The sequence below is a fragment of the Leucoraja erinacea genome, chromosome 28 (genome assembly GCF_028641065.1).
Source record: "Leucoraja erinacea ecotype New England chromosome 28, Leri_hhj_1, whole genome shotgun sequence".
Classification (NCBI taxonomy): Eukaryota; Metazoa; Chordata; class Chondrichthyes; order Rajiformes; family Rajidae; genus Leucoraja; species Leucoraja erinaceus.
The window spans coordinates 13,226,306-13,251,167 of NC_073404.1; the positions used below are offsets into that span (position 1 = coordinate 13,226,306).

The 24,862-nt window shown below is 46.8% G+C and overlaps 1 protein-coding gene across 1 annotated transcript in view; it reads right to left on the minus strand.

Annotated features, from left to right (window-relative positions):
• Nucleotides 1–23,123, minus strand: part of LOC129710628 (forkhead box protein N1-like) — a 30,383-nt gene extending 7,260 nt beyond the window's left edge. The window contains exons 1-6 of the mRNA XM_055657767.1: nt 23,016–23,123; nt 18,464–18,622; nt 9,735–9,883; nt 7,512–7,649; nt 4,733–4,860; nt 3,774–3,870 (exon numbers count right to left, since the gene is read on the minus strand). Coding sequence (XP_055513742.1) covers nt 3,774–3,870; nt 4,733–4,860; nt 7,512–7,649; nt 9,735–9,883; nt 18,464–18,527 — 576 coding nt within the window. The 5' untranslated portion in view covers nt 18,528–18,622; nt 23,016–23,123. The remainder of the gene's footprint in view (nt 1–3,773; nt 3,871–4,732; nt 4,861–7,511; nt 7,650–9,734; nt 9,884–18,463; nt 18,623–23,015) is intronic.
• Between the last annotated feature and the right edge of the window lie 1,739 nt (nt 23,124–24,862).

Genomic DNA, 24,862 nt, shown 5'->3' on the forward strand with positions numbered 1-24,862 from the left:
CCATGAAGTAGAGAAAGCTTGAGGTGGAGGCTGATATACATCGCGATGAGAGACATGTGGAGAGCGTGATCAGTTAGAAACATTTCTCCAAATCAGAGGTATCTAAGACTAGATGGCATGGATGTAGGAAACGATGTAAGTGGGTTCAACAGGATCTGAGAAAGAATCTTTTCACCCAGAGGATAGTTGGAATCTGGAATGTAACCATATAACCGTATAACAATTACAGCACGGAAACAGGCCATCTCGGCCCTTCTAGTAGGTGGTGGTGAAGGCAGACTCTCACACAATGGTTCAGAGGTGTTTAGATATTAAGAGGTGACTCCCAATAGTCTTGCCAACGCATTGAAGGTTGGTACATGGGCTGATGAAGATAGTTGTGATGGGCCGATGGGCTTTTTGGCTCTAATCCACATATAAACTCACTAAGATATCTAATACCGTCTCAAAACCGGAGATCTCATTTTATATTTTGCTGCAGGATTGTACCATCCCCCAACCTGAATTCTCCACGATGACTCTAGGTGGAAAATACTCATTCACACCCTCATGCGCCTGTGGCTAGTGTCAGGTGGTTGGAGGCGATGTTGGAGTTGCCTGGGCATGTAACTGCAGGCTTTGGTGAGACTACACCTGGAACACTAAATTCAGTTTGGGGCTCCTAATCTTAAAAAGGTGCAGCTGCCACAGAGGGCGTGCAGGTACACAAAAATGCTGGAAAAACTCAGCGGGTGCAGCAGCATCTATGGAGCGAAGGAAATAGGCAACGTTTCGATTCCGAAACGTTGCCTATTTCCTTCGCTCCATAGATGCTGCCGCACCCGTTGAGTTTCTCCAGCATTTTTGTGTACCTTCGATTTTCCAGCATCTGCAGTTCCTTCTTAAACACAGAGGGCGTGCAGGTTCCCTGGACTGGTGCCAGGGGAAATGCGTAGGAAGGAACATCAGGTGCTGGTTTATACTGAAGATAGGCACGAAATGCTGGAGTAACTCGGCGGGTCAGGCAGCATCTCTGGAGAAAAGGAAAAGGTGACATTTCGGGTTGGGAAGTGCCGTGGGGCTGATGAACGGTTCCGACCCTAGTCCTTTTCTCCAGAGATGCTGCCTGACCCCCCCCCCCCCCCCCCCGAGTTACCCCAGCATTTTGTGTCCATCTTCTGGTCCCAGGGATAGCAGGCTCCATGAGGAAAGATTGAGCAGAGTGGGACTGTGTTCTCTGGAGCTTTGCAAAACCGGAGATCTCATTTCTTCCAGGGTTTTCTCGACAGGCCGGCCAGCTTCCAGCGAGGTCTAGGAATAGGCATCATTCTCGGCAGAAGGCGTCAGCTGTTTGAGATTGTGATGGGATAAATGTTGTCACTCAGATTTTTTGGAATTCTCACCCCCATAGGGCTGTGGATCCTCGGTCACAGTCAAAGATCCTATCGCTATAGGATCTGTGGTCACAGTTGCTTAATGCAGCAATTGATAGTTTGCAGGCTTTTTAGTTTAGTTTAGTATAGAGATACAGCACGGAAACAGGCCCTTCGGCCCACCGAGTCCGCACCGGCCAGCGACCCCCACACGTTCACACTATCCTACACCCACTAGGGACAATCATACCAAGCCAATTAACCTACAGATCAGTCCGTCTTTGGAGTGTGGGAGGGAACCGAAGATCTCAGAGAAAACCCACGCATGTCACGGGAAGAACGTACAAACTCCGTACACATGGAACTCATAGTCAGCCCCTGTCACACTTTCCCGAGTTACTCACGAATTCTCCCGGGTTTTCCACTTGATTCAAACTCGGAGAATGTCCGTAGCGAGTCCGTAGGTCGTAGGAGTCCGTAGATATTTCGTAGCGACTCGTAATGCCAGCCGTAGGTACTAGGGGCATTTAGTCGGGACATTTTTTCAGCATGTTGGAAAATGTCCACGAGTAAAAAAAATAGCCCCGAGTACCTCCGGTTGGCATCTCCAAGTTTGAATCAAGAGGAAAACTCGGGAGAATTCGTGAGTAACTCGGGAAAGTGGGACAGGGGCTAATAACACCGTGTCAAGTCCGTACCGACCAGGGTATTAAGGGAATCAGAAGACATGTGGTCAGCACAGCATTAATTAATAATTGTGCAGTGGCCTGGGTACAGGGGGGTCAGCGCTCAGGTGTAGATTCAGGAGACCCCAGGAGATAAATATTCTGCAGTTTCATGTTGCCCTTGGCAAAGATTGAGTGATTGATTTGATTGCAAGATACGGCATGGAGACAGGGCCTGTTCACATTACCCGTTCATACCAGTTCCATGTTATCCCACTTTCTCACCCACTCCCTTTACATCAGGGAAAATTTACAGCAGCCAATTAACTTGCACGTCTTCAGGATGTGGGAGGAAACAGGATCATCCATGATCACAAGGGGGACGTGCAAACTCCACATTCACAGCACCTGAGGTCAGGATCGAACCCAGTTCTCGGGCGCTGTGAGGGGTTTGGGGCTGACGTTCTCCGTGCTGCGTGTGGTGATTGAGCACTACCTGCTGGTCACACAGGGTCACTGCAGCTTGTTGATGGTGTAATGCGAGGCTGCAGAGCTAAACACTCAAGGGGGTTCGTGCAGCAGGAGCGTGCAATGATACAGGGGGGGTGGGGGGGGGGGGCGTGGAATGACGGGAACTCAACATAAACTATTGACTAGAAGCATCTTTTGTGGAACAGGTTTGCAATATAGAGGCAGGGAATATGACTGTATTGTACCTGCCCACCTGACAGTTAGATGTACGATGATGCATCAGATTGAGTCATAGAGTCTTACAGCATGGGCAAAGGCCCTTCGGCCCAACACGTCCATGCCGACCAGGATGCCCATTAAAGCTAGTCCCATTTGCCTATACTTGACTCACTAAACCTTTCCTATTCATGGTACACAAATTAAAAGTATTTTAAATGTTAAAGTACCTGCCTCAACCACTGTATCTGCCAGCTCCTCGCATATACCCACCACTCTCTGTGTGTGAAGCAGTTATCTCTCAGGTTCTTATCTTTCCTCTCTCACCTGTAACCTTTGACTGCTTGTTCTTGATTCCCCTACTCTGGGGAAAAGACTATGAATTCTCCCTATCTGTGGCCCATATAGGGGATATAACTGCAGTTGTATGGGGTCGGATTTCTTAATTCCCTGAACATGATCATTACTTACTTCTTTTTGTCTGATCTATGCTTTTGGATCCACAATAAGATGTATAACATCATCAACAGTGGTTGTTATTGGTGTGTGGGGGGTGGGGGGGGGGGGTTAATCTCACTCATCTCCTCCCAGCTCTTCGCATCGTCCCATGACAGGTTGTCCAGACACAGGAACTCCCCGGAGCTTTCATTCCCTCCATGTAAACTACCACAATTCACTCAGCGGAACTGTTTTTGTAAGTAAATAAAATGTGCGGGAAGGAACTGCAGATGCTGGTTTAAACCGAAGATCGACACAAAAAGCTGGAGTAACTCAGCGGAACAGGCAGCATCTCTGAAGAGAAGGAATGGGTAACATTTCTGTTTTTTGGCTTTCGTTTTTCGTTTCGCTTTTTGTGTCTATCTTTTGTAAGTAAATAGCTTGGATTTCAATGTCGTTCACAATTATAAGGTGGTGGTTGTTGCACCCACTCTCACTGCTTGAGTCCTTGGAAGTGCTACACAGAGCTGCTGGTGGTAGCAGGTCCTGACTAGCTCAGTGCTTTGCTCAATGAGACATGTAGTTAGTTAAAGCTGTTTTGTCCGATCAAGATGCAGGGGTGGAATCTTACCTTAAAGTAAGGGAAATGCTCCGTCATGAAGTTGTAGATGTCGCTGACAGGCAAGCTCCCTGTTTTACTGTTCTTCAGAGCCATGAAGATCAGAATGCTGAGAGGAAGCAGGGACACACTGAGGGAATGTGCTTGTTATTAACACAAAACAAATCTCTTCCCAGCTCCTTGGTCCCTCACACAATCTCCGTCTGATTTAACCCAGGGACCAACTTGAAGGTATTTTAGAAACCCACCCCTACACCATCCACCCCCCCCCCACCTCCATTGCCAGTTGCACCAGGACCAGATCACCTCCCCTCAGCCCACCCCACCAACACTTACCCATTCCCCCAACACCAACCAGCTCCACATCACTATCCCACTACCCAAAACCAACCCACTCCACAACACCACTTCCCCCAGGATCAGTCCACTCCCCACCACTAGCCCACTCCCCACCACTAGCCCACTTCCCACCACTCTAATACTAGCCCACTCCCCACCACTAGCCCACTCCCCACCACTAGCCCACTCCCCCACCACTAGCCCACTCCCCCACCACTAGCCCACTCCCCCAACACCCCTTGTTGTTGATCTTTGCTGGCTCATGATACAGCAATATTTAGATTTTAAGTGATGATTAATCCCTGTACAGCCTCAACCCCGCCCAGTTACAAAACCTCTGATATTAATACATGAACAAAGATTTGTTCAAAATTATGGATTTCAAAGAGTTTTCTTAAAAGTTATACGCAGACCTCAGTCCTGTATCTTTGAGCCCTGCTTCAATGCTGCCTCCTTTTCATTCCTTACACAGGCACAAGTTCTACTGAATATCCACCAGGGAGGCAGGCCGCTCGGCCCACCTTTCCTACGCAGCCTCGTGACGGTCAGCTTCTTGCCTCAGATTAGCATCAGTACCAGTTTGAACAGGGTGACAGTTACAAGGGTAGGCCGATCACTGGGGCTGACTTTACCTGTATGAGTAGATGGGCTTGGGGTAGAGCAGGTGATGCATATCCTGGTTAACGTGAGGTGCAATCCTTTGGTAAGAGTACGGGACAGTCGGTGGGATACCCCCAGAGTAACCCGTCATAGCAGGGTACTGATAAACAAAGACAAGTTCAACAGTTAAAGTCTGGACTGAAATCAAAGACTAACTTGGATCTGCATAGACCACAGTGTCTCTGGAACTATCATTTCAACATCCTCACATGTAAAGCTAATTTGAAATGTAAAGTTGGTCTCATCCTGCAAAGCTCACACTCAATAACCCAGCCTTTACATCTTCCCCAACCACATCCACCTCCGCTGCTTGTGTCTGAGCTATCCAGCTCCCGTATATCTTGTATTCCCCAGTTTCCTGATCTTCTCCAGCTCCCAAACTTGTAAAACCAATACGTGTACAGTTCTCATTCTTGTTTTCAATTCCCTCAGTGACCTCTTCACTCCCTATGTCTGTAAACTGATCTGGCCCCATATCCCCCAAGACCTGTCCTCTGTCCTTGACTCTGGTATATCCAGATTCCATCGTGTTCATTTATGATCCTCCATAAACATTTGCACGTTGGTTTGGTCGGCCATATATCCTGATACTTTTTACATGGGTTGGTCAAATCTTATTTGATAACTCTCCTCAGGAAGGCAATACATAAAAGCAACTTGTTTCTGCTCCTATAAACCCAGAGTCTAAACATGTATCTGAGAGAAAACACAGTATTGGATTGAATTGAATTGCATTGAATGACACAGCAAGGAAACAGGCCTTTGAACCCACCGAGTCATGCTGACAATCGATCATGTTCACACTTTTTCTACGCGCTTTTTCTACCCACTTTTGCATCTAATCCCTACACACCAAGGGCAATTTTACTGAGGCCAATGAACATACAAAACCCGCAGATCTTTGGGATGTGGGAGGAAACCGGAGCACCCAAAGGAAACTCATGCAGTCACAGTAAGAATGTGCAAACTCCACACAAACAGGACCTAAGGTCAGGATCGATCCTGGATTCTTGGTGCTGTGAGGCAGCAGCTCAAGCAGCTCCATCACTGTGTTCTGCTGATTCCTAGTTCAGTGGCAGGTTCATGCCAGCATGATAGTATTCCATTCGGCTTGAAGGGCCGAATGGCCTACTGCACCTATTTTCTATGTTTCTATGTTTCTGTGTTTCTATTTGTCAGTGGAACACACTCTCAAGGAGATATAGAGTCATACAGCACAGAAACAGAGCCTGGAGCCCAACTCAGCCATGAAGACCAAGGTGCCCCATCTAAGCTAGTCCCATTTTCCTGTGTTTGGCCCATAGCCCTCTAGACCTTTCCTATCTATGTAGTGGTCCAAATGCCTTACTACCTCCTCTGGCAGCTCATTCCATATACCCACCACCTTCTGTGTGAAAATGTTGCCCTTCAGCTTATTATTAAATCTCTCCCCTCACAGTTTAAATCCGTGCCCTCTAGTTCCTGATTTTACTCTGCATTCACCCTGCCAATGTCCTCATGATTATATAAGATTGCACCTTGGCCTCCCGTGCTCCAAGGAATAAAGTCCTTGTATACAAAACCTTTCCCTATAGCTCACGCCCTCCAGTCTTGGCAGCGCCCTCTGCATTCTTTTCAGCTTAATGACATCTATCATGTAATTCACACCTGTAGCTCTGTGCACAGCACACTGGGTCTCCAGTCCTACACCCATGGGGGAAGCATTGGAACCCAGATGGCCACCTATTGATCAGCAGACTGGGATGGCAGCTAAAATTGGGTCATCTCATCTCATCCATGTAAGCTCTGGGTATATACTGGTTGGGATTCACCTCACCTGTTAGACTCAGAACAAGACACCAGGGCTCTCAGCCTGGGTACTGGGGAGTGGGAGGCAGAGGGAGGTGCTTCACATTAAGGCAAGTGGCAAATGTTACTTTGTCACTAGACAGTCTCCGGCCATTGCTGTTAGGACCGGAGGCGTTGGGTTGCTGTAGAGCTCGAAGAACTAGTTGGAGCTTGCCTGGTTGCTGACGGATCTCAGGCAGGGGTCTTTAGCCAGATGTCAGCCCCTCAATATATGTCCAAGCAGTAGGGTTGGCACGGTGGCGCAGCGATAGCGATGCTGCCTTACAGCGCCAGAGACCCGGGTTCGATCCTGACTACAGGTGCCGTCTGTATGGAGTTTGTATGTTCTCCCCGTGACCTAAGTGGCTTCCTCTCACACTCCAAAGACGTACAGGTTGGTAGATTAATTGGCTTGGGTAAAAATTCTAAATTGGCCCTAGTGTGTAGGATAGTGTTAGTGTGCGGAGATCAGTGCAGTTAGGTGGCCTGAAGTGCCTGTTTCCACGCTGTATCTCAAAACTAAACTAAATTCTGCACCTGTTTCAGAAGGGAGAACTGATTAACACCTTAATTAATTCAGTTTAGTTTATTGACACGTGTACCGAGGTACAGTGAAAAGCTTTTGATGCTTGCTAACTAGTCAGCAAAATGACTATACATGATTACAATTGAGCCAATTACAGTGTACAGATAGTTACATGATCCCTCTGGTGTTGGGCATATTTTGCCTGCAGTAATTGTACACTTTTTCCCAGTATTGCACCTGATATTTGACTAGAAAATGTTGTGTCTGCTCTAATGTTTAACAATTGGGCACTGCCATTCCCAGCCACAGGCAAGGCTGCAGCTTTTATCTGATCATTTGGTGCCCGTGCGATGGGCCGAGATGGCTGCATTGGTGCTGGTCCCCTGCAGTGGGCATACCTGCTGCAGCAGAGCAGGAGCGGGGCAGTAATCGTGCATTGCTGGAGAGCGGTAGTGCAGCAGCTCGGGGCAGCTCAGGGCAGTCTGCTCAAACCCACAGCCCACCAGCGCTTCACTCTCATCCTTGCAGTTCTGGCCCTGGAATAGAAGCATACAAGAAGCACAGATAGAGTGGAAAACAAGGCGTACGGTGAGCTTCCCTTCATCGGTCGGGGCACAGAGTACAAAAGTCAGGAAGTCATGGTGAAGCTTTATACACATTGTGGACAGGCCACGTTTGGAGTATTGTGTAGAGTTCTGGTCAGTACATCATAGAAGGATGTAGCGGCTTCGGATAAGGTGCAGAAGAGGTTTACAAGACATTAGTAAACAATGAGAGAGAGAGAGAGAGAGAGAGAGGGTAACACAGGAACCTCCCAATGATGTGTCATCTTATCCAGGCTGTAATTGAGGAAGTAAATTGATTGTCACTCATCTGCCCCTTGGGAATACTGCATTCCAAGTCGAGCAACCTTATCCTTTGATGGCCTGGAACCACTTGTGGAAATCTATCCCTGGAGATTAGGTGTCACAGGTCACCCTAGACGTCTGCAATTCACTTTCTAGCCAACGTCTCCTGCAGTTGTGTCTGCAACTTGAATTCTCATCGCTTCCCTCTGCACTCCAACTTTTAAAGCAGAAGGATTGAAATTAAGTGTGTAGAAAGGAACTGCAGATGCTGGTTTACACCGAAGATAGACTCAAAGTGCTGGAATAACCCAGCGGGTCAGGCAGCATCTCTGGAGAAAAAGGATGGGTGAGGGTTTGGGTTGGAACCCTTTTTCAGACTCAATCTATCAGTGTCTATCTGTAGGATTTAATATAATATGATTTACAGCTTCATTGGCTAAAGGTGTGTGTGTTGACCAGCAGTGGCCTTGCACTGGCTCCCTGGCACCAAGGGCAATTACCTTCACTGAACCTGTGTTTGATTCTTTCTCTTTTACTGGATTATTTGATTTGCTTCCCCAAGTATTTGAACTTGCTGAACTATTCCTGCAGCACTTTAAATGCAGCGGCAGGTGTAATTTGTACTGTACATTGTGCCCCTGTATTGCAAAGGATGCATTCTATCATCAGCTCATTGTGAGGCTGTTGACAGAGAAGCCTCTGCATATTACATTCTTAATCCAATTGATTAGAGCCAAGTAGTGAGCCATCGCATCATTGTGATATGTACAGGTCACCACACTGTGAGAGGCCGATTTAGGAGCAATTACTCTTATGTAAAACCACTGTATAGGTGTACCCAGGGGTAGTGTGCATCCTCAAGTGTGCCCTGCATTAGTGTGCATTCTCAATTGTGCCCTGCGTTAGTGTGCATTTTGAAGTGTGCCTTGCAATAGTGAGCACACCCTCAGGTGTGCCGTGTGACAATGTTTTAGGAGGGAGTTAGATGTGGCCCTTGTGGCTAAAGGGATCAGGGGGTATGGAGAGAAGGCAGGTACAGGATACCGAGTTGGATGATCAGCCATGATCGTATTGAATGGCAGGTGCACGCTCGAAGGGCCGAATGGCCTACTCCTGCACCTATTTTCTATGTTTCTATGTGAACTCCTACAGGTGAGCCCTTTATTAGTGCAGTCCCTCGGGCATTCCCTGCGATAGTGCACGCTTCCTCAGGCGTGCCCTGCAATAGTGTGCATCTTCAGGTGCATCTTCAGGTGTGCCCTGTGACAGTGTGCACTCACTCAGGTGTGCCCTTCATTAGTGTACATCCTCAGGTGTGCCCTGGGAGAGTGCATGCCCTCTCAGGTGTTCCCCTCACACTGGCTTCCTGGTTTCAACATATGTTCAGGTCCCCCTGGTGAATGTTACCTCCACAACATTCTGACTCGGGCAAGACTCTGCCCCCTTGGACTGCTTCTGCTCACGTGAATGATTAGTTTGAATAACTGTTGTCAACTGCAAGCATCGTAGAGTCCCGAACATCGGATGAACTGCATCAGATGTACTACATCCCTGGCTAAATGTCTGAGCATTTGGTGCTCGCGTTGCGTTGCTCCTGAAAGCCTCAATGCAGGAGCCCAGGTGTCGGGGAGAGAAACGAGTTGCTGGTTGGGGATGTCGGCGGATGGAGATGGTCATTTGGGAGAGGGGGTGCGAGGGTGCAGGGTGCAGTGCTGCTCCTGCAGTGCTGGGCGCGACTGGGAATGCAGTTGTGTGCAGATTAGAAATACTCACGGTGTGTAGAAGCTGCCGCTGCGGGTCACCCTGCCGCCGGCACACGGTCGGTTTGCCGTCCAGCAGTGCGGACAGGTAACTCGCGTCTGCTGGAGCGGGGCACGTTGCTCTGTGTGCTGACATCTGGGGCACCCCGCTCGCCAGGAAACCTGTGGAAAACAAGCAATCCATCATGGCCAAAAGTACCATGGACCAAACTTTCTCCCCGTGTTCGACACACATCCCTGCTGGGCACCAGACCCCATGGGGTGAGCTCCCTCACGTGTATCCAGTGAACAAGAGTTGCTACCTTACAGCGCCAGAGACCCGGGTTCGATCAGGACCACGGGTGCTTGTCTGTAGAGAGTTTGTACGTTCTCCCCGTGACCGTGTGGGTTTTCTCCGGGTGGCCGGTTCCACAATCCAAAGACGTGCAGGTTTGTAGGTTAATTGGCTTCTGTAAATTGTTCCTAGTACATAGGATAGGACTAGTGTAGTGCTGGTCGGCTCGGACTCGGTGGGCCAAAGGGCCTGTTTCCACTATGTATCTGTAAACTAAACTAAAACTCCTGTCCCATGCTGAATTCCACACACTGTGTGTTGGTGGGCACCTGGATCAATATTCTCCCTGAATTCAAACATCCCACTGCTCATTGTAAAGCTTGGCCTCTTGGATAGGGCGGGAGAGGACAGTGGCCAGTGGCCAGCCCGAGGAGGGGAGGGAGAGGGTAGGATTGCCACGGTGGATGGGAGGGTGAGCCGTGCTTTACAAAGTCATCGAGTCATAGAGTCTCACAGCGTGGAAACAGGCCCTTCGGCCCAACTTGCCCACACCGACCAATATGTCCCATATACACTAGTCCCACCTGCTTGCCTTTGGCCCATATCTCTCCAAACCTGTCCTACGTTTCTAACAAGGGGTCACAGTTTAAGGATAAGGGGGATATCTTTTATGACCGAGATGAGAAAAACATTTTTCACACAAAGAGTGGTGAATCTCTGGAATTCTCTGCCACTGAAGGTAGTTGAGGCCAGTTCATTGGCTATATTTAAGAGGGAGTTAGATGTGGCCCTTGTGGCTAAAGGAATCAGGGGGGTATGGAGAGAAGGCACGTACAAGATACTGAGTTGGATGATCAGCCATGATCATATTGAATGGCGGTGCAGGCTCGAAGGGCCGAGTGGTCTACTCCTGCACCTATTTTCTATGTTTCTATCCTATATACATGTCTAATTATCTCTGCAATAGTCCCTGCCTCAACTACATCCTCCAACAGCTCGTTCCATACACCCACCACCCATTGTGAAAAGGTTACCCCTCAGACTTCTATTAAATCTCTCCCCCTTCACCTCAAACCGAGATGAGAAGAACTTTTTTCACGCAGAGAGTGGTGAATCTCTGGAACTCTCTGCCACAGAGGGTAGTTGAGGCCAGTTCATTGGCTATATTTAAGAGGGAGTTAGATGTGGCCCTTGTGGCTAAGGGGGTCAGAGGGTATGGAGAGAAGGCAGGTACGGGATACTGAGTTGGATGATCAGCCATGATCATATTGAATGGCGGTGCAGGCTCGAAGGGCCGAATGGCCTACTCCTGCACCTAATTTCTATGTTCTAAACCTGTGTCCTCTGGTTTCTCGATTCCCTTACTCTGGGCAAGAGTCTACACTGTTTCTCTCACCCATCAGTGTTGCCTGACTGCCAACACTTGATCGTCCTGTGGGGCTGCGCCAGGCGAGACAGGGCAGTGGCTTCCGCACTGCTGTCTGCCGTCATCCGATATTATGCAAACTGACAAACACTTCATAAGCCGTTCGCAGCCAACCTAACCAAACAGCAAGCTCATTTCAGGCCGACGGTGATGGAACTTGCTGTCAGGCGCAAGGTGTTGTCTTTCTGAGCTTTTGACTTGAGACCAACTTGTAATGCAAGCCTTAGGCGTTAATTAATTTCACCATGATATGCTATTTGCTTGATGTCAGTTCTTTTGGCTTTCCCATCAAGGGAACTAACACACCAATCTCCCAACGTTTCCCTCGTCAAAGGCAGAAAAACTGCAGAGAAGTTAGATCTCTTCAAATTATAGCTTCACATTGCTCATTTCAGAACACAAGATCTTGTTCCAGTGCAGGCAGGAAGCTATTCTACCCATTATATCGGTGCCAGATTTTCTGAAGAACAATTTAGTTAATGCAACATTTCCAGTCTGCAATCCTGCCATTTAATCGTGCAATTTTCATTTTTCCCACTATTTCTGCAATAAAGGCTTCCTTGACTCCATTCAGAAATGCAGCCCTACTCCTATCCACGCTGCATAAAAAGCTTTATTTACAGTCTGACCTCAATCCTCTTTCCCCAATCACTTTCCCCAACCCTGGCACAAAATGTCACTAATAACTCTAATTTCAAAACGTTTTATTTTTAATTGATTGCAAGGTACACAGTGTGGAAACAGGCCTTTCTGAACACCGAGCTCACACCGACCGCTAGTTCTACAAGAACTATATAGCAATAGTTTTACGTCATGCCACTTTTGTAACTATTCCCTACACACTAGGGAGTGATTTACAGAGGTCAATTAATCTACGAAACTGCACTTCTTTGGGATGTGGGAGGAAAGTGGGGCGCATGGTGCCACACGGTCACAGCGAGAACGTGCAAGCTCCACACAGACAGCACCCGAGGTCCGGATGAGGCACCAGCTGTTCCTTTTTGAGTGCTGTCGTTGTCAAGCTGAACACGGCCTGCTTTGCTTTTTATCCTGATAGATTTTCTCTAAGCCTCGCTGCTCGGTGGGCAACAGCCCCATTCTGGGTTGCCACTCCAGAACTGCAATCTTGCACTCTCAGAGGCGTTCTGATGTATTTACTCCAACTGCTCTGAGGACTTGGCATTTTTCCAGGTGTGGGCTGAATCCATGTTTTCTACGGGTTTAGCATAATTCCCTGGCTATTCTGCCCTGCGCCATGTGCCGGCGCATCCGTTTTATTTTGTCATGTTGATTAAAAATGGGTGTGAATCTGTTGTGGCTGCTCTTTTACACGTGCAGCCTGTAGAGGTGGTGACGCTGTTCGAACATTCACAGTAAACTAAGAAGAACGGTTATACACAAGATAGACACAAAAAGCTGGAGTAACTCAGCAGGAAAGGCAGCATCTCTGGAGAGAAGGAATGGATGACGTTTCGGGTCAAGACCTTTCTTCAGACTTGTTATACAATCATGGCAGGTGCAGCCAATGCGAATCTGTGGCTGGTCGCTGGGAGAGAATGCTGTACCAATTGATCCTCAATCACTCCCCTTGCGTATCAACTCTGCCATCACGTCATTTAGTTGGAAAAAAGCCCAGCTGCCGTTTAATGTAGCCAGCTGCCTTAAAATGCAGCCAAGTGAATTCAAAGGGCAGAGTGAATCAGGGAACAGATTCAACGGGTAGCCAGCTACTGACATCATTTAAGCATCGTCTAACATATGTAGGATCAGTAACTGGACGCGGCAAACTGGCATTCTACACAGAGGGTGTTGTTACTACTACATGTCACTGGTGTCAGATTAACGTTCCAGCCAGCAATTAAAAAGACACTTGGACATTTAGACACTTAGATTATCTTGGTCGGCATGGACCAGTTGGGCCGAAGGGCCTATTTCCATACTATGCGATTTTATGACTCAAAATTTTGCTAATGACTAATCTTTCTTAAAGATGTAGACCAAAAATGACATTGCATAAGATTAGCAGTGGCACTAACATTGCCCAGGCATTCACAATGAGTGTTCAGTGAATTAGCCTCCAATTCCTCTAATATTAACACATAAAATACTCAACTATTTTCAAATGGCTTAAAAATATACAACGCAGTATTCAGGAAGCTTTGCATTCTTATGTCTTAGTGCTGTTTCAAAATGGGAGTTAGTAAATATTCCTGCAGCCTACTGTAGAAACTGCAGCCTACTGTAGAACACTACCTTCCTTCCCCCACAAATGCTGCTAGACCCATTGCGTTCCTCCAGCAGACTGTCCGTTATAAGGTTTAAAGGATATTTTGACATATATTTCGATAGGAAAGGCATGGAGGGATACAGGATCTATTGCAGGTAAATGGGATTAACATAGCCCAACCTCATGCTTGGCAAGGACGAGTCAGGGTGAAGGGCCAGTTTATGTACTGTACGACTCACTGGTCCTTAATCCTGACTGTAATCTTCTCTGCATAGAAAATAGATCAACACAGAACATCCTCCGTGTCTTCACCGACTATGATGCCAATCTAAACCAATCCCATCTGCCTGCACATGATCTAACTGTTCCCTGCCTGTTCATGGACCTGTCTAAATGACTCTTAAACTTTGCTATAGTATCAGCTTCCACTACTTTCTTCCCCTGCATGTGTGTTTCCACTTTTTGTGTAAGAATCTGGTTTCATGGATCCGCTCTGAGCTCTCCTCCCCCCCCACCCCACCCCTCACATTGAAGCTATGGCCTCCGTGTAATTGACATTTCCACTGGGAAAAAGTGAATGGCAAAATGAGCCAGGGAGAAGTTGAGAGAAAAGAGAATGAAACTGATGGGGCTTCACCCCCTTCGGGCCAGCATGGCTCTTTTTGGCTGAAGGGCCTCCTTTGGTGTTATTGTAAGTTTACGGCAAGAATGACTGCCCTTTAAACAGTACCTGTGTAAACATTTGTTGTGCGGTGGTACACGGTGCAGGTTGTAAAGTTGCATGTGGATAGATCCTTTCACTGACTGAGGACTGGAGTCCGTGGACTGACTGTTGCAGTCTGCAAGGCTTATAGTTTGCACGGCAGCAGAGAAAGGAAACCCTATGTTATTGGGCACAAAATGCTGGAGTATTCAGCGGGGCAGGCAGCATCTCCGGAAAGAAGGAATGGATGACGTTTCGGGTCGAGACCCTCCTTCAGACTCATCCCGAAACGTCACCCAATCCTTCTCTCCAGAGATGCTGTCTGTCCCGCTGAGTTACTCCAGAATGTTGTGTCTATCTTCGGTTATTGGAGTTATCTCACCATGGGCAACAACACAGAACACTGCAAGCTGACCAATGATTACCCGTACACTCATTCTATCACACACACACACTAGGGACAATTTATAGAAACCACAATCTACAAACCTGTACGTCTTGTGAATGTGGGAGGAAATCAGAGCACCCGGAAAAAAACGATGTCGTCACAGGGAGAACGTGCAAACTCCGCACAGACAGCATTTGTAGTCAGGCTCGAAATTGGGTCTCTGGTGATGAAAGGCTGCTCTACCGCTGCACTACTGAGTTTCTTGTCTGCCATTTCATTCTTTCTGAAGAGTGTTGTATTCTGTCTTTACTACATCTGAGATTTTTCTCACACCTGAGTGGGATAATGCTCTGTATTTACAGGTGCAGGCTATTAATGCATACAATACCAGGTTTAAAAATAGCTTCTTCCCAACAACCAGCCAGCTGATGAACATTCCACAACACTAACCTCAACTATGAACTATGGACTGTCTTTAATTGCTCTACGGACTTTGTACCAGTATTATTGGGGTTATTAATTTATTATTTTTGTGTTTATTTTACATTATCTATGTATATTTTGTTTACAGGCCTGTTAAGCTGCAGCAGGTAAGAGTTTCATTGTTTTAATTGTCAATATATATGACCTCTTGACATTAGCGACAGTGGTCTCAGTACCGAGTGCTGGGAAATACCATGCACAGGCACCCCTAGCCACAGCCACAGCCACGACCTTCCTTTGCAATTATCTGGACCTCCTCTCAAAGATAGGAAGACTTCTCTGGATTCACTTTCCATCCCCATTATGAAAATGCAGGCAAGTCCTGGCCAATGTTCTTTCCCCGACCAATTCCACCTACAATACATGAACTGGTCAAAGAGCTTGGTGCAAATGTGTGATTTGTCTGTAAGAAAAGTGCCTGCCTCTTGTGCCTGTATAACAAGTTATTTCATGCTGAAATCAATGCTTCACATAGAAAGAAATAAGATGTGATTTCAGCAGCTTGGCACAGGTGGCTGAGTTCAAAATTAGATGTTTAAATCTGTACGAAATCCTCCCTCAGAAAGAAAATATGCACGATAATAATTCTAGGGTTAATTTTCAGCATTTAAAATGTTATTTCACTATTGACAGACAAATGTTTCTTTGAAATGCAATGTTCCTCTCCTCCAACTCCTGACTATGGACACACCTGCAAAATGAATCCTTTGAAATATAAAACAGATCAATCATTATGAGTTACGTTAAAATGCTGTTTCTCAAGATGACACATTAGTAACTCAGTTACTTGGCACAGTCAACTCAATCTTTTTGTTATTAGTGAGTAAGGAAGATGGCAGAGTTGCTCCCGGCCATCGATATGTAAATACACGCTGTGTTGAGGCATGTACAACCCCCGGCAGGCAGCGTTCAGAGCAAAATCTGCCTCACCTGAAAGGGAAACCCCACCTTAGTCGTCATACAAATGCAAATTGGAGGAACAGCACCTTATATTTCGCTTGGGCAGCTTACAACCCAGCAGTATGAATATGATTTCCATAACTTCATGTGACCCTTCCATCCCCTCTCTCTCTATCCCTCCCCCACCCTAGTCATTGTACTAGTTTCACTGTCGTCCTGTTCAATTTCATTGTCTGTATAATTGTGGGCTCCACCTTTCCTTGATCATCGTTACTTTTCTGCAAATCTTTAATTCATTTGTTCTATATCTCTCGATATCACCGTCTATATTTCTCGTTTCCCTTTCTCGTGACTCTCAGTCTGAAGAAGGGCCTCGACCCAAAACATCACCTATTCCTTTTCCCCAGAGATGCTGCCTGACACGCCGGTTTAATCCAGCTTTTTGCGGCTTTGACTTTGACATCGGGAGGCGAATGGGGAGTGCAGGGGAGAGATAAGACATTGCCTTCCATCACAGTGAGGAGGAGATTCGCTGTGATGGATGTTTGTGTAAATTGTGTTGTGTCTTGGTTCTTCTACTTGTGTGTATGACTGCAGAAACAACATTTCGTTTGAACCTCAATGAGGTTCAAATGACAACAAATAAATTGTATCATTATATCATCTTCGGTTTAAACCGGCATCTGCAGTTCCTTCCTTCAGAGGGAATCATTCAACATCTTTGTCAAATGGAAGAACAGTTCATCTAAGGAGAAATTATTACCAGTGACAGGAGTCTCATTCGAAGTTGCAAATTTAAGGAAATCAGCAAGATAACCAGAAGGGAGATGAGGAGAAATCTTTTTATTCAATGAGTTTTGTAATTTGAAACACACAACCCAGGAAAGCTGTCGAAACACATTCAATGGAAAACTTCAATAAGGAATTAGATATATACTTGAAAGGAAAGAGCAGTTGAACTGGACTCATTGAATCCATGTTTTATAAAGAGATGGCGCGTGCACAAGAGACTGAATGGCCACCATACATGCTCTCAGTCTATGGTTGTTTGCAGAAGGAATTTATTCTTGAGGTGATCAGAATTAGTGCAGGCGCAGTGTACATTTGGTATTGGTTTATAATCATCACATGTATCAAGATAGTGAAAAACATGGTTTTGCATTCTATTCAGGCAGTTCAGATCATACATGTGCTCATCATCTAATGCAAAAGAGAAAATAAAGAGTGTAGAATATATTTTTACACTTGCCGGATAAGTGCAGATTTAAAAAAGTGCAAGGACCTCAACAGGATAGATTGGAAGATCAGGAATTCTTATGAAATGGCTTATGAAAGGTTTTGATCAAGAGTGTCAGAATAAAGGGGAAGAAGGTGTTCCTGAATCTGGTGGTACATGCTTTCAGACTTTGTATCTTGTGAACGATGGGAGAGGGGAGAAGAAAGAATGACTGGAGTATGAGTGATCCTTGACCATGATGGCTGCTTTCCTGCATGAAGTAGAGATGAAATGGACACAAAGTGCTGGGGTAACTCAGCAGGTCAGGCAGCATCTCTGGGGAACATGCATAGGTGATATTTCAGGTCGAGACCCTTCTTCAGTTTGATTACTCCAGCACTTTGTGTCTTTTTGTGTAGTAACCGGCATCCACAGTTCCTCGTTTCCACATGAAGTGTACATGCAGTGGATGGGGGAGGTGGGAGGATGGTTTGTGTGTTGGACTGAATTGTATTCTCTTGTGGTCTTGGGTAGAGCAACTTTAAAACTAATCTGTGATGCATCAGGAGAGGATGCCTCTTCAGTGCATCTGTAGAAATGGAGCCACTGGAGACATGCCAAATTTCCTTGGCCCAGACACATTTATTTCAAGAAAAAGTTAAATATTCAACAATGCAGGAGATTATCGTCAATGTAACTACGGCCAACATGGAACATGTTTAGGCTTCAGCTCTATGGCCTGTTTGACAGAGACAAAATAAGGCCAGGTGGTGGAGTGAAATTCAGAGCACGCTGGTGCTGGGAGAATGGACAAGGTGGCAATGACTCTGAGCTGGGGTCTGCAAGCAGTGAAAGTAAGAACAGAGACCGAAGGAAGCAAGGAGTTTGATAAATAATCAAATAGGAGAGAAACACTGCAAGGCTGCAGGAAGGAGGGAGCAGAACACAATGTGGAACAGGTGAAGAATGTTCAGAGGATCAAAGTGTCATTGATAAGATGGAGAAGGACCAGAAATATCCAAGACAAGCCTTTGAACAGAGTACAATTCATCATTCACAGGCGCCACAGTGCCATTACTGACACGTTCCTATGATTAACCGCACCCGGCTGACATAAGGTTGTACCTGTCTCTGGGACAGCTCTGTTGTGTTCCTGGTCCAGCTCGTACTTGCAGTTGGGGAAAGCCATCTGCCCCGACTGAGCCAGCCAGCTCAGTCACACTGGATTCCTACACCTTCCATGGCCGAACCCTGCACTGGCGATGGTGTTTAGCCCCTTCCGTTCTGCAACACAAATACAAATGCATTTGAGATTCTCACACAAGAAGAAACATCACCTCCGATCACCCTGTCAAGACTCCTCAAGATCATGCAGGCTCAAATCATGTTCTCTCGCACTGTTCTATACACAAATTTAGAAGTGGGATTTTATCTTAATTTTAATTCAAAATTCAATTACATCAATTTACACGTAGTTCAATAAAATCAGAGAGGTAAAAATGTTCTCACAGAGATGAAAGAGCTATGCATTGTCAAACACTTCACGGTCAGTTGTTGGAGTATCCAGTTCACTGTGGTAAATGTGGGGACGGGTACTGGCAATTTGTCCTCAACAAGTTCCTATAAAGCTGTATAATAATGGCCAGCATTTCCAACAGTGCTGCACTGTCTCTGTGAAACACAAAATGCTGGAGTAACTCAGTGGGTCAGGCAGCATCTGTGGAGGGAATTAATGGGCGATATTGTAATACTGTGTTTGGCAGGAGAAAAGGTGATTACATGAAAGAATGGCAGTGCAGGGGTGCAGCTGGTATAGCCGCTGCCTCAGACCTCCAAAGACACAGGTTCGATCCCGACCTCTGGCGCTGTTGTGTGAATTTGCATATTCTCCCTGTGACTGCGTTTTTCTCTTTTCTACAGGAATATGTAGGAAGGAACTGCAGATGCTGGTTTAAACCGAAGATAGGCACAAAATGCTGGAGTAACTCAATGGGACAGGCAGATTCTCTAGAGAGAAGGAATGGGTGACATTTTGGATCGAGGCCCTCCAACATCACCCATTCCTTTTATCTAGTGATGCTGCCTCTCCCGGCTGAGTTACTCCAGCATTTTGTGTCTATCTTCGGTACAGCACAGGAACAGGCCCTTTGACCCTCAATGTCCATGCCCAAGATGAGGCCAAGTTAAACTAATGGCCGGTACACAAAAAAGCTGGAGAAACTCAGCGGGTGCAGCAGCATCTATGGAGCGAAGGAAAAAGGCAACGTTTCAGGCCGAAACCCTTCTTCAGTCTGAACCTGCTGCTGCACCTGCTGAGTTTCTCCAGCTTTTTTGTGTACCTTCGATTTTCCAGTATCTGTAGTTCCTTCTTAAACTAATGGCCATTGCCTGCATATGCTCTATATCTCTCCATTCCCTGCAGATCTATGTGCCTTATCTGAAGGCCTTTTAAACATCACTGCTGACTTGCCTCAACTACCATCCCTGGGGATTAAAATCTTTCAAGACAATAAGACATTTACCAGCATATCTCTGGATGTTCCTCTCATGTCAGCCTAAAGCAACTTCCAGCCAATGAAACATCACCTGGTGTAATTATTGTTGAAACTGGCGAAGTGGCAGTATATCACGTGACCAACATCATTCTGGTGACGGAGACATGGGCTGCTTTCGATCTGTTCAGCACAACCCCATGTCCACTCCAACCTGCCCTTGAATTTCACCCTCACATTTGCTACTCATCAGAAGATTAGATATTCTAGTCCAAGTTTGAATTTCTGTCACTTGGAAACAGTAAATTCGCTGGTTGCTTGGTACATTTCACTTTAGCTTCCACACCCATGAACATAGTAAAGCCTCTCACTCCAAATCAGAAAGGGTGTCTGTGAACCTTTTCGAAATAACTATCTGGTTTTACTTTGTTAATGTCCTGCTGTATCTCACATCTTTTTACCGCTATTTACTCTATGGAAGCAACTGATGTGAAAAGACCCAGGAAATAGACCACTGATGATACAGTGGGCAGCGGTAGAATTGCTGCCTCACAGCGCCAGAGACCCGGGTTTGGTCCTGACTACAGTTGCTGTCTGTACGGAGTTTTTTCCCTGTGATGTTTTCCCTGAGGGTTTTCTCGGGGTTCTCCAGTTTCCTCCCACATTCCAAAGATGTAGAGATTTGTAGGTTAATTGTCCTCAGTAATTTATCCCTACTGCGCAGAATAGAACTAGTGTACAGGTGATCACTGGTCAGCGCGGGCTGAAGGGCCTGTTTCCATGCTGTATCTCTATACTAAACTAAAAAGACTGACTACTCTGAGGTACCTTGGACAGTTTAATATTTGACATGCCAAAAAGGACCATAAGGGTTACTCTGTAAGGTACTCTATACTGTGAGGTAGAGATAGATGTGCCTCAGCAACAGGCTGGTAACTTGACCTAGAAGACTGATGATTAATTGCACCAGGCCAAGTTACTCATGCTCCAGTAACCGTACAAAACCTTCATAAGGAAGTGTCTAAGGATGACACTGAGTGATGTGTAATTAGGTAGTAAACTCAATGTAATGAAGTTTCAACATGCAGGCTGAATGAAACATGCAATAAATAGAACATTACAGTGCAAGAACAGCCTCTTCCGCCCACAATGTCAATGTCCATGGTGCCAGCACAAACTAATCTCCTCTGTCTGCATGTGATCCATATCCTTCCATTCCGAAGGGTCTGTTTCTGTGCAGTGCGATCCCATAACTCTAACTTTATTTTAAAATAACTTATTTTACCGTAGATTGTCACTTTAATGCTGAGCTAGAACCCCGGATACACGCTAGCTAGTTTCTTGCTTCTTACGGCGACGTGTTGGGCGGATATATGTACTCATTCACAGGTTCACCAGCTTTCAAATTGGTATGGAACATCATGGGGAGAGGTGGAGCAGGGGGGATGGGTGATGAGGGAGTTCAATTTCCAACACCGCTGCATCATAATATCAGAAAGGTGGGCACTGTTGAATGGGTCAAGTACTGTAGTGCTACAAGGCTGTAACACTATATTCTGCACTCTGGTGTTTTTCTCTTTGCACTACCTGTTGTACATGTATATGGCTTGAGTGTACTCAGGGATAACTGGATAACACACAAAGTATTTCACTGTATCTCGGTACACATGACGATAATAAACCAATACCAAGGTGATTTGTGTATGAAATACCTAAAATACAGGAACTGCTCAGCAAGTCTGGTGCATTTCATTCTGGGTTTCCAAATTTTAATTTGACTGCTTTCTGCAGGCTCCACTTTAACCATGCGAGTACTCCTCATGTAGTTTTAAGTTGCATAATTAAGTGGAACATTGGCCATAGTTGACCCCCATCCTGGCAAGTCCTAAGATGGCATTATTGAGTCCATCACATCGAGGCCAGTGTGGATAACTACAACAGATTTCATTATCAAAGGAGGCCTGGAATAACAGTTCACAGTCGCTGGTTTTGATATTGGTTCACCAAGATACAGAGAAGATATTGTTTTGTGTGCTGTCCAGGCAGATCACACCATAAAGTCAATCAAGTTTATTGACATATGCATGAGGTACAGGTACAATGGAAGTCTTACTGCAATAGCATCACAGGTACAGAAACGCAGAGCACCGCACAGTACAATGTACATGCAAAGGAGAACATAAATAGAATGCGCAGTATAGTGTTACCACCAGAGAATGTGCAGTTAAAAAGAAATTGCAGGTAGATTGGAAAATCGGAAATACATCCTTAGTGTATGAAGACTATCCTTCTGATTCTAGATTATTTAATTAATTGAATTTAAATTCCCCAGATGGGATTTGAGCTCATGTCTCTGGATCAATGGTCCAGAACTCTGGGTTGCAACCAATGTTCATAAGTGATATGCGCAGAATTAGGCCATTCGGCCCATCAAGGCTACTCTGCCATTCTATTTCTCCCTCCTAACCCCATTCTCCTGCCTTCTCCCCATAACCCCTAACACCCATACTAATCAAGAATCTATCTATCTCTACCTTAAAAATATCAATTGATTTGGCCTCCACTACCTTCAGTGGCAATACATTCCACAGGTTCACCACCCTCTGACTAAAGAAATTCCTCCTCATCTCCTTCCTAAAGGAACGTCCTTTAATTCTGAGGCTATGACCCCTGGTCCTGGACTCTCCACGTGAGTAGAATGGCACAGCTGGTTGACCCACTGCCTCACAGCGCCAGTGACCCCTGTTCAATCCTGACCTCAAGTGATGTCTATATGGAGTTTGCACGTTGTCCCTGTGACCGTGTGGGTTAATTTCTGGTGCTCTGGTTTCCTCCCACATCCCAAAGGTGTGAGAATTAGTGAGAATGGGTGATCGATGGTCAGTGTGGATTCGGTGGGCCGAAGGGCCTGTTTCCATTCTGTATCTCTAAACTAAACTAAACCAAACCGGCCACCGATATTTACTCCTATAGAGCTGGTGACCCCCCCTCCCCCTGTGTCTGCACTCTCTATGCGAAAGTTACTGTGTTGTGGAGCGTGTTTTTTACACTGCAGCCGAGGCTGTTGCTCCCAGATGTTGTCATACGGGAGGGCTGGAAGCCGGACAGGATGCACCAGCCAGTGCCTGTGGCAGCCCAGGTGCCCGGTTAGTTGCAACTGGCTACACTGTGGATTGGAAACTTACCGCGATGTCGAATTCAGACGCTCCTCCGTCCCGCCGCTGCACTGGATAGCCGTGCACTGGAGTCCGTGTCCACTGGGGTGGCGTGCACTGGGGTCCGTGTCCACTGGGACTGGCCGTGTCCACTGGGGTGGCGTGCACTGGGGTCCACTGGAATGGTGTACACTGGTGCCCACTGGGGTCGCGTGCACAATGTTCACTGGGGTCGGTGTGCACTGGGGTCCACTGGAATGGTGTACACTGGTGCCCACTGGGGTCGCGTCCACGAGGCTCGTTGTGCACTAGGGTGGTGTGGAGGAGGGTCGGCGTGCGTGCACTGGGGTGCGTGTGCAGACTCAGGGGCTCTCTCTCCCCGCCAGTGATCACTCCCGTTTGCCGCACGACCCGCTGCTGCTTTTATGCTGGAGGCCGCCACTCGGCCGGGTTTACTTTGGCTTTGGTTTCAATAACTGCCTAGCAGATGTAATGTGAACATTTCCGCTCACCTCTTCGCCCTGACCCTAGTCGGTAACCGCAGCTCCTCCACACACCGCGTGAGGGGACGCATCCAGCAGCAGCGTGAAGGCTGCACACCCAGTAACAGGTTACTCCAGGTGGCTAGTGGAGCTGGGAGCGGAGAACCCTTTCCATGTGGACGAGGAGCTGCTTCTTGTGCGGGGGAATACACCTGCCCCCAGCTCCCTCTGCCGCCGACCGACCTCCCTCCCTCCATCCTTCAACCTGCCTAGCCTCAAACCCTTCTCAACCCACAGCCAGAGGGCCGTGGGCTCGGACCCCAACACAGATGTGAGGGCAGATGTGCAGAGGACTGCCCGGGGAACAGGCTTGAGGTCTGGTGGCTTCTCTCCAGCATCTTGCCTTGCCTCCCTCACCCTCCCTCCGCTCCCCATTCATTTGCAACTCCTGGGCGGGAAGGGGCGAATGAAGAGCTGAAATAAATTAGCACTGGTGAAAAAAACCCCAACGGTATATGGAATAATTAATAGGGCTGACAGTCACCAGATCGCCTGTATCCCAATGCTATTCACTGGGGTCGCGTGCACAATGTTCACTGGGGTCGGTGTGCACTGGTGTTCACTGGAATGGTGTACACTGGTGCCCACTGGGGTCGCGTCCACGAGGCTCGTTGTGCACTGGGGTGCGTGTGCAGACTCAGGGGCTCTCTCTCCCCGCCAGTGATCACTCCCGTTTGCCGCACGACCCTTAGAAAATTAGCAATTTCCATTAGCAAGGCAATTAGAAAATGATAATAGGACTAGGCAGAGATACTAGATGCACCAGTTATCATCAACCAGAACACCAAACCAAAGGGTCAGAACCTTTCTCAAGGGTGAACATTCAACTGGAGGACATGTCTTTATGAGGGGCAAAATGTAAAAGAGATATGCAGGGCAAGTATTTTCATACAGAGAGTGGTGGGAGCCTGGAAAACGCTGCTAGAGGTGATGGAAGTCGATACAATAGTGGTGTTTAGAGTCATAGAGTGATAGTGTGGAAACAGGCCCTTCAGCCCAACTTGCCCAACAATATCCCAGCTACACTAGTAGGTGATTTAGGAAGTGGTAGCAGGGCACTTAGAAAATGATAATAGGACTAGGCAGAGTCAACAACGGTTGATAAAAAGAAATCCATGTTGACAAAGCTGGTAAGAGATAGTAAGCAGTAGATGAGGATATGTTGCATTCGGACTTACAGAGGTTCTGTGATAAGGTGCCACACAGGAGTTACAGGAGAATATTAGAGCACATTTGATGAGGATAACATTTTACCTTCGATTGAGGAATGGTTCACAGTCAGGAAACAGAGGGGAGAAAATGGCTCATTGAGATATTGGGAAGTAGGTGGTCTTG